The sequence below is a fragment of the Vitis vinifera genome, chromosome 1, assembly GCF_030704535.1.
Source record: "Vitis vinifera cultivar Pinot Noir 40024 chromosome 1, ASM3070453v1".
In the NCBI taxonomy this organism is placed as follows: Eukaryota; Viridiplantae; Streptophyta; class Magnoliopsida; order Vitales; family Vitaceae; genus Vitis; species Vitis vinifera.
Window position 1 is genome coordinate 27,177,501 of NC_081805.1, and position 9,961 is coordinate 27,187,461.

The window sequence follows — 9,961 nt, forward strand, 5'->3', positions numbered from 1 at the left end:
CTATGATCCAACTTCACAAAGGATCATAATAAGTAGGGATGTTGTGTTCGAAGAACACAAGAATTGGGACTGGGATAAGACTTATGAAAAATCCATTGTGTGTGATTTGGAATGGGGTGATCTTGAGGAGGAAGCAACTATGTTTGATGAAAATGAAGAGGAGACTGAATCTGATCTTGAAGCTGATATAGAAGCAGAAGAGGATAATTTTTCCTCTGATTCTTTGACTGAAGACAGCTCTCCTAGCTCGACTGCAGAGAGGATTCGGAGACCACCAGCATGGATGAGAGACTATGAGATAGGAGAAGGCCTTTCTGAAGAAGATAATGAAGCTCATTTGGCCATGTTTGCAGCTGCTGATCCTATTCATTTTGAAGATGCTGTGAAGAGTGAAAAATGGAAGAAAGCCATGGATTTGGAACTGGCAGCAATAAACAAAAATGGCACGTGGGAATTGACAGAGTTACTTGAGGGAGGAAAGAAGATTGGAGTGAAATGGATTTATAAGACTAAATTTAATGAAAATGGAGAAGTGGACAAATACAAGGCTAGGCTTGTAGCAAAGGGGTATACTCAACAGCATGGGGTAGACTATACTGAAGTATTTGCACCTGTGGCGCGCATGGAGACAATTCGTTTGGTGGTAGCACTTGCAGCTCAAAGAAAATGGATCATCTACTAGCTAGACGTGAAGTCTGCCTTTTTACATGGTGAATTGAATGAAGAGGTCTTTGTGGAGCAGCCTTGTGGTTATGTGCAAAAGGGACATGAACAGAAGGTTTACAAGTTAAAGAAGGCACTCTATGGGCTTAAGCAAGCCCCGCGTGCTTGGTACAGTCGTATAGAAGCCTATTTCATGAAGGAAGGTTTTGAGAAGTGTGACTATGAGCATACTTTGTTCATCAAGACAAGAAAAGAAGGCAAAGTATTAATTGTAAGTCTTTATGTTGATGATCTCATTTTTACTGGAAATGATGAATTGATGTTTACAAATTTTAAAAGGTCCATGAAGGATGAGTTTGACATGACAGATCTTGGTAAGATGAGGTATTTCCTTGGTCTTGAAGTCTTGCAAAGATCTGATGGTATTTTTATCAGTCAGAAGAAGTATGCATTGGAGGTGCTGCAACGGTTTGGAATGGACAAAAGTAATTCTGTTCATAATCCAATTGTCCCTAGCTTTAAGCTTATGAAGGATGAAGGTGGAGTTAAGATGGACAAGACTTACTACAAACAGGTTGTGGGTAGTCTCATGTATCTCACAGCTACTCGACCAGACATGATGTTTGTGGTGAGTCTTATTAGTAGGTATATGGAAAATCCTACTGAGCTTCATTTACAAGCAGCAAAAAGGGTACTGAGATATTTGCAGGGAACAACTGAGTTTGGAATTTTCTATAGGAAGGGAGGAGATGATGAACTTGTTACTTACACGGACAGTGATCATGCTGGAGATTTGGATGAAAGGAAGAGTACTTCAGGTTATGTGTTTTTATTGAGTTCAGGAGCAATATCTTGGTCATCAAAGAAGCAACCAATAGTAAGTCTATCTTCCACAGAGGCAGAATTTATCGCTGCAGCTTCGTGTGCGTGCCAGGCAGTATGGTTGAAAAGGGTGTTGGGAAAGCTGGGTCAAAATCAAGGCAAGCCAACTATTATTCATTGTGATAGCAGCTCTGCAATTAAACTTTCAAAGAACCCAGTAATGCATGGTCGTAGTAAGCACATAGATGTGCGTTTCCATTTCCTTCGAGAGCTCACAAAGGCTGGTACTATGGAGTTGGTGCATTGTGGCACACAGGAGCAGTTGGCTGATGTGATGACTAAACCACTGAAGTTGGATGCTTTTTTGAAGCTACGAGGGCTATTGGGAGTTTGTTCTGAGATGGATATAAACTGAGTGCTTATAGCAGCATTCAGTTTAAGGGAGGAATTGTTAAGTTTTTCTAGATGTTGGGTTGTTTTAGTGATTGGTTATCACTCAGTCAATAAGTCCCTATTGTTAAGGGATGGTTGTTTGTTTTGATTTAGGCATACCACGTTATTAGGATCTGTTAAACGTGGGTTGTTGTCTTCTTGTTTCAGCTTATTCTGTAAGGCTATATCATAGCCAAGTTTGTTCTCCAATAAGGCAGAGTGATTTCTCCCAACTTCCTTATCTATTCATAAGTTTTTCTGGTTTAACATGACCTAGACTTAACGAGTTTGCATTGAGATTTCGTGCAACCCAATTCAAACTTAACCCAATCATACAAATTTATCATCAATTTAAACCTCACTTGTCGTCTAAAACTCCTTTTAAAGTATAAAACCCTTTAACAGTCAGAAAAAGTTTTCAGGCCATAGAAAGGTTTAAGATGAAGAAAAGGCTTCCAAGATCAAGATGGTAAACAGTGAAAATGAGTCATTAAGCCATTTTTCTCAAGTTTGTTTTATGCTTTGTTGTGGATCATAGCGGGTAATGACATACTCTCTTAAATGCTTTTGAGTGTTTAATTATATATTCTTTCTTTTCTTTTTTATCTAAAATAAATAAATAAATAAATATTTTATATAAAAAAATATAAATTCGTCTTGTATTTGTAAAAATAATTTATGTCTTATAAAAAGGTTATTCATATTTTTTATTTTAAAAACAAAATACAAAAATATAAAAAATGGATGTTGGAACAAATTCATCTTCAGAGTATTTTTTCTTTCTAATATTTTTTTATTGGAGCTTCCCTCGTTCCTTTTATTGAGCATAATGATGCTTATAGGACATTAATGAGTTTTAATATGTAACATCAAGCAATTCCGTTTTCTCAGTCTAAGAAGTGCATTGTTGGAAGTAGATTGGAACATCAAGCATCTCTAGATTCAAGGGTTTCGCAAATGGCTACCAAATTAATTCAATGTGCTAATAATCTCTTTCCTTTTCCATGGCTTACGTAGAGCGTGTCTGCAACAATGACACACCATTTGTTAGAGGCTTTCACATGCATTTACTTTTATTTTACCAATAATAAAACTAAATGTAGGAATATGCTTTTACATACATTTACTTTTGCCTATCAGAGAAGTAGACAGGGGAATAACCCCTTCTTTTGTTAGATGCTTTCTATATACATTTACTTTTATTTTGCTAAGAGAGAGAACCCACATCATATTTTAAATCATCCATTAACTCGAAAGCTTAATTTGTTAATAGTCATAACCTAAGTAATTAGCGAGTTTGAAAGAGACGAAAAAATTGAATGGTTTAGATTTATAACAGGTAGCTCTACTACATTACATACATGGGTGCAACTTGGACGTGTTCAATCCACTTCAACCCAATCCGAACTTAAGCCCAATTTCGGGTAAGCTTGGAAAACCCTTTTTACAATTTGAATTGCATTTGGACCACAAAAAAAAATTAACTTGAATTCAATTCGGGTTAGCTTAGGTTGGAAATTCAGATACACAAACCGAATTAAACATTTAATAATTTTAACTGGGTAATTATATATATATATATATATATATATATATATATATCATAAATAATTAAATTTTATGCTTATATTATTTAATTAATATCTAAATTTCAATTAACTTTAAGAATATAATTAAGGGAGTTGCTATTCACAACATCCCTTTTACTAAACGTAACACTTTTTTGTCATATTTTTTTCCACATATACCTTTTTTTTTTAATAAAAAACTCTCTCTAACTTCCTCTCAACATATTAAACCTAAATTTTAGTTAATTAAGACTGCGAATCACATACGAAATACAATAAATGATGAAATTCAATCATCTGATGACAATTTTCAGGTAAGATTTATAACTTTTTTTTATATAAAGAAATATATATATTTATCAAAAAAAAAAATCGATGACTTGGGTGGGACTCCAATGTCCTGGGAGGTGACAACGGCGATTAAGGTTTGGAGCAATGATGGAAGTCAACGACCACCAACAACGATAGTTTGATTAAATTTTTTGCTTATAATAATTATAAAAATAATTTTTTTTTATTGTTTATAATAGTTACTAAATTACTTTTCGTTTTATGCTTTTGATGAAAAAATCATTTTATAATTTATTATTTAAAGAAATTATTTTGTTTTAAAATATAAGAAGAATATGAAAAACAATTGAGTGTGAAAAAATAAAAGAAATGAAAAGAAAAAAAACAAAGTTTATGTAGGGTGGGGGGCAAGGTGGGGGAGATGAAAAGAAAGATAAAAATAAAAGAAAAAGAATGTTAAAATATAGGATGGGGGTTGAAAAAATAAAAAAAATAAAAAATGGTATAATTGGGAAGTGAGGTTAGGGAGGAGAGAGAAGGGGAAAGAATAAGAGAGGGTAGTTTAGAAATATAAAATACTACATTAATAAAAATAGTGTTATGAATAGCAATTGGGATAATTAACAATCAAGCAGATAATCTATGGAATAACAAGATATCAAATCGGGCTGGATTGGACAGCTGAATTGACCATCAGTCCACCCAAGTTGCATTCCTAAATTGCATATTGAGTGATACATTTTTCTCCTAGATTTTTCTCGAGGCTGAAAAGTAATGTAACGATCTGTTCCAATTTTTTCAACCAACTCTCATTTTGTTTGAACCGTTATTAAAAGATAATAAAAAGCAACCGGTAACTTAGAATTTTCCGTTCTTTTAATTTTTTTTTTTTTTTCTTTTTTGTAGCAGCCAGAGGCCCACAGCTGTAGTGTAATGACTAACTGACAGTTGCTTGCTCCAAACCATGGGCCATGCCTTTTTTTCTTTCTTTCTTTTTTATATTTAAAACTAATTTTTGGAGCATGCCTTGAGTCGGAGTTGGACCCAAGTGAATGACCTATCAGTAGTTCCCAACAACCCCACCACACATGCTTTTTCTCAGACCCTTTTTTTCATGGCTCCCAAAGCAAATACACTGCATGAGAATACAGTTTGTCACACAAACCTTTCACTAAAGCGTAAAGACAAACTACATTTATGTCTTTTAAATCTGTGAGGAGAAAAGAGACAGTGAGCATGTATCCAAAAGATGAATACAACACCACTCCCCTATAAGCATGGGTTGTTCGGTTAAGGTCTCAAGGCACCACCAATCACTGCAAAAAGCAGAGAGAGAGAGAGAGAGAGGTTTTATCTTTATCATACATTTCCTCTTCATTATTTTTCTTGGTTTTTTCCTTTTCTTTTACTATTATTTTTTTTTTTTTTGGGGATTTACTAGGACTTTCGGTGAATACTAGAAACGTTTAAAAAAATAAAATAAAATTGAAGATATGACATCCCACATAGCTTAGGGGAGAAGTTAGTGTAGGCACTCTCTACGTCTAATCCTATAATAGGTGTTTGTTTGTTTGATTATGCAATTTCATGAATCATGATAATAACGTTATACCTAAGTCATTATGTTATGTGAGGGCATATTATGGAATGGGGGCTCCTCTTAACCATGTATTCATACTTAAAAGACATGAGGACGTATTGGTGCATGACAAACAATTATTATATGAGAAGGAGCATGTCATTAATCCATCTTTGTTTCCTAATAGCACTAATATCTTTTGGTACTGTATTGAATCCCCTAATCTAGTCCTACTTCTATACATGCGGATATGAAAATCGTGATCAAACGTATGAAGAATGTGATCAAAGATGAGAAATGTGATTTTGGTACCAAGAATGCAATTGTAGTACGAACAAAAAAAACCAAGGGTAAAGACAATGTAATTAGGTTATGAAGCCATATTACCAATTCAAATTTTCACTAATTACGGCAAATGATATTGTAATAGAAGTTGAAATTTGTTAAATTCATTCCTATTGCCATGAGAACAAAACGGACCCATTTGGAATGGAATGCAAATAACCCATTTTTAGTTCAAAGAGATTGTTCTTGTATTGGTGGGTTCAACAATGTAAAGCTAGAAAAAGGTCATTTTATCACATGCTTTACCCACCGGCCATGGCTCATTTCAAAGGAATGAAAGAGAATTAGCTGATAGGGTAAGGTAAGAGGACACCCGTGAACTCCATAAAAGCTGTCTAAATAAAGACAATCATCGGAACCCCACCACAATTATAAGGTAAAAAAACACAATAATGCATGTTTCTCCTAATAGTTACCGATAAAAGACTCGATTCTTTGGTTAGAAACCTACTTGAATACCAGCTTCTTCAGATAAAGCATTGGAAATGTACATTGTACATAGCTTAGTAAATGAACTTACAATGATAGATGCAGTGAAATCAGACTCAAGAGTTGTGAGAAACCAAACATACTGAAGGCAGCAACTGCATTGCCCCTCCAAAATAGCCGAAAAAGAGCAAGACTCCATGCCAATTGGACGCCAAAACCCTGAAAGAAACAGCCCAAAAAATCCAAATCCCAGAATCTGCGGAAACTGAAGTTTGGTGAATTACTTACAGTTCCTTCAAAAGCTGTGCAGTTGGGTGAGCATTGGGACGAGCTCATCGCTGGAAGGCCGATCTGCAGGCAAATCGGATAGGCAAACAACAGCAATTCTCACTGCCATCAGCATCTCATCTTCCTCTACTTCTTCCCCAAGGATGCTCTTATCCAATGCCTCTCTTGCCTCTCCTGCTTGCTGCAAATGGCGAAGCCACCGTCCCAAACTCCCCCCACCTGCTGCTTCACTAAAGAATGGATCCATGGGGTCTCTACCAGTTAGCAGAACCCCCAGTATGACCCCAAAGCTGAACACGTCGCTCTTCTCAGTATACCTATGGAATTGCACAAGCATCCACCATCAGCATAGTAGGAAATCAGATTTCAACTCAAAACAAGCTACACAAATTATAGAAAAACTAAGGAATAGAAGCCATGGAGTGAATAAGAATTCATGGGAAATATTGCTAGCACTTTGGAAAGCTTCATCAACTACGATAACTCTTCCTATAGGCAATGGAAAACCAACTCAATTTTCTGGTTCCAATGATCAATTGAAACCGAAAAACAGAGATATTACAAAGGCTCATTAGAAGATCAAATGCAGAGTACTCATATGCATAGTAAGAAAAGTACCCAGAAAATAATAGAAAATTTTTCTAGACATTTATATCCAACTGAAAATCAAAGTCTCTAGTTCTCAAAGCAATGAATTATGCAGATACTAAGCATAGAAACCGGAATTATCATCAAAAACACATCAAAGGTTTGATACTGAAACTTGTATAAACATTTCAGAACCTGCAATTCTGGAAACACTCTGGAGCGCTATACCCCGACGCAGCTCTATCCAAATTAGGCATGAGCTTAGCCAGCCCGCAATCTGCCAATCTAGGCTCAAACTCTGCATCCAACATTACATTGGTTGGCTTCAGATTATAGTGTAAAATTCTAGGAACGCAGCTGAAATGAAGATACTGAAGACCCTTGATCACCCCAACTGCAATCCTAAGCCGAACCTCCCAACTAAGCTGCAGCTGATTCTCCCTAACTCTATTCATGGCGTCCTCAAGACTCCCAGTGGGGACATAGTCATAGACCAGTGAAAACCTATCGGAATCGCGGACATAAGCCCGCAAACTCATCAAATTTCTATGTCTCAAGTTGGCTAGCATTTCTAGTTCCTGCTGAATTCTTCTCTTCACGGATTTACTTTGGGTTTCTGGTGAGCCAGTCTCAAAGGGTTCAAGCCTCTTGACTGCGATTATGAGTCCATTATCGAGAGCGGTTTTGTAGTATTTTCCATTGGGGCTTGATCCTAGAAGCTGATTCTCACTGTCAAGCGCGGATTGGACCGTTTTGGGGGCGATTTTGGGGGAGAATACAACTGGGCCTTTGAGAATTGGGGTTCGGTTCATGTAGCGGACGACGCAGTGGACTATGCCGGCGCACAAGGCGGCGGAGAGCAAACCGGTTAAAACCCCGAATACTATGCTGAGGATTATCTTCTTGAGACCACTTTTGAATTCTGCTTCTCTAGATGGAGATGGAGAAGAATCAGTGGAGACGCGGTTGATAATGTTTTCTTGGCATTTTACGTTGTAGAAATGGATGAAGATGAGCAGGAAAAGCAGGGAAATGGCTTCTCTGCTCGTCTTCTCCATGGAATGAACAAACCCCAGAAACCAAATTATCAAGAATCAAACAAACCCCATGTACTTGTATAGAGGATCTTCCGAAGAGCTTCAAGCTACAGACCAAACGATCCAAAACCCAGCTTAAGTCTCCAGAGAAACAGCTACTTGGAAGCTCCAAAATGAAGATTTATAACACTGCAAAAATTTTCCCGGAAAATGCCCAGATAGCCCATTAGATTTTCAGGGAAAATGGGTAGAGAGAAACCAAGTTGAGGCACCCAAAAGAGGCCAACAACAATCGAATTTCAGCTCTAAATCTTCACAAGAAAGACACATAGAATCGTTTTGAGACTGATTCTTTTCTTTTTTCTTTCAACAGAAAATCGTTCCTTTCCAGACGAATCTACCTATAGAAGCTGAATCTCCAAATCTACACGCAAAAAGCCAAAGCAAATAAAAAGAAAAAGAAAATTGGTTGCATACACCACATTCCACCACATCCCCTCATCAACAGCAAAACCAAAAATTTATATATGCTTTAAAACATCATAATAATAAAATAAAATAATTTTTTTAAAAAAAAAAAAAAAAACACTGAAATTTTGGATTCCTTTAATGAATTCCAAAATTCTGCATAAATCAACTAAAACCAAACTCAAGAAAATGGGTGGTTTTCTTATTATGAAAAAAAAAAAAAAAAAAAAGAGAGAGAGAGAGAAAAATCAATGTTTCAGTGAAGTTCGCCTGTGACAAACCTTGCTTCCCGCCTTTTCAGAGAGAAGGGGGGTACAGTGGGGTCCACAGACACAGCCACGTAGGCAGAGGGCAACTCACACACTGGCGTCGCTATCACGAGGCCGAAAGCGAAACATCGAATTGTGTGTGGAGGAGATCTGGAGCGTTGGTTCGGAGTGGAGGGGATTGGAGGTGGGCCGTTGGATTGGAACCACTGGAATATGAGTCTTTTATTTTTAATAGGAAATGGAGGGTTTCATCGATGTGATAACGGGATTATTAAAGGTATTTTCTTTTTTGGATGGAAGAATTTGCTTTTTGCTTTGTAATGGAGAGTGCAGAGATGCCTTTGATTCATATTTTAATTGTTAGTTTTTGTTAATAGGGCCTTTAGGCCACGAGTGATGCTACAACACGTGCGCATCCCCGGCGCTTTTTAGCTCCCCCTACCGTTGCTCCTTTGCATTGTTTTTCTCTCACCCTTTTAAAGGCTATAATAGTTTATTTCATTACTATTATTATACCGTGCACACATAACCATATTTGAGTGTATTTGAGAGTATGTTATACAGTATTTTACTTGAAATATTTGTAGGGAAAATGTTTTTAAAATAATTATCTATTAATTATTTTTCTAGAAAATATTATTAAATTTTTAATATAATTTTTAAAAATATTTCTTAAATTTTATGAAATACCTAATATTTTTCAAAAACACTCTTAAGATTTATTTGAAAATTATTTTTCAGAAAGTTTTCTATTTTTTAAAAGAAAAAAAATACATTTGATAAAAAATATGAAATATTCATAACATATTTTAGTTGTTTTTATTTATTTTTTAAGTATTATTTAAAAAATAATTATATAAATATATAAAATGATTAAAAATAAAACATGAAATATAAAAATTATTTTTAAAATATTTTAGATTCTCAAATAAAATTTTATTTTATAAACTATTATAAAATTATTTTCAAAAATTATTTTTTTAAATCGTTTTAAAAAACAATGGGCAAAAGAGGACTTTAATCGCTTTCTTTTATATTATCTTCATCATTGTTTATACTCTTGTGGGGTACATGTGACTATTTAACATTATTTCTTGTTTAAGATATAAAATTTATTTCTTTAAAATCTTCAATTTTGTACTAAAACCAAAAACAAAAAATAATTATAAGACATGGAGCAGG

General features: G+C 35.3%; 1 protein-coding gene across 2 annotated transcripts; it reads right to left on the reverse strand.

Moving 5' to 3' along the window:
* Positions 1-2,805: 2,805 nt before the first annotated feature.
* On the reverse strand, positions 2,806-8,777 carry LOC104880871 (inactive leucine-rich repeat receptor-like protein kinase CORYNE). Of its 2 annotated transcripts, XR_786987.3 has the most exons (3): positions 7,201-8,742; positions 6,221-6,734; positions 2,806-2,941 (listed from the first exon to the last, which is right to left on the reverse strand). XR_786987.3 is itself a non-coding variant. In XM_010658950.3 (2 exons), exons 1-2 carry the CDS (start codon positions 8,061-8,063, stop codon positions 6,425-6,427), a joined length of 1,173 nt encoding a protein of 390 aa, XP_010657252.1. In that variant the 5' UTR covers positions 8,064-8,777; the 3' UTR covers positions 6,017-6,424. The 2 variants fall into 2 exon arrangements, 1 of the variants encoding a protein (XP_010657252.1); XM_010658950.3 differs by lacking the exon at positions 2,806-2,941 and having other exon boundaries at positions 6,017-6,734; positions 7,201-8,777.
* Positions 8,778-9,961: the final 1,184 nt, after the last annotated feature.

Excerpts from the sequence above, each read along its gene's own strand:
- LOC104880871 (XM_010658950.3), bottom strand. The coding sequence starts at position 8,063 with ATGGAGAAGACGAGCAGAGAAGCCATTTCCCTGCTTTTCCTGCTCATC. Across the intron at positions 6,735-7,200 it reads GAGTGTTTCCAGAATTGCAG|GTATACTGAGAAGAGCGACG; the intron begins GTTCTGAAATGT and ends GCAATTCCATAG.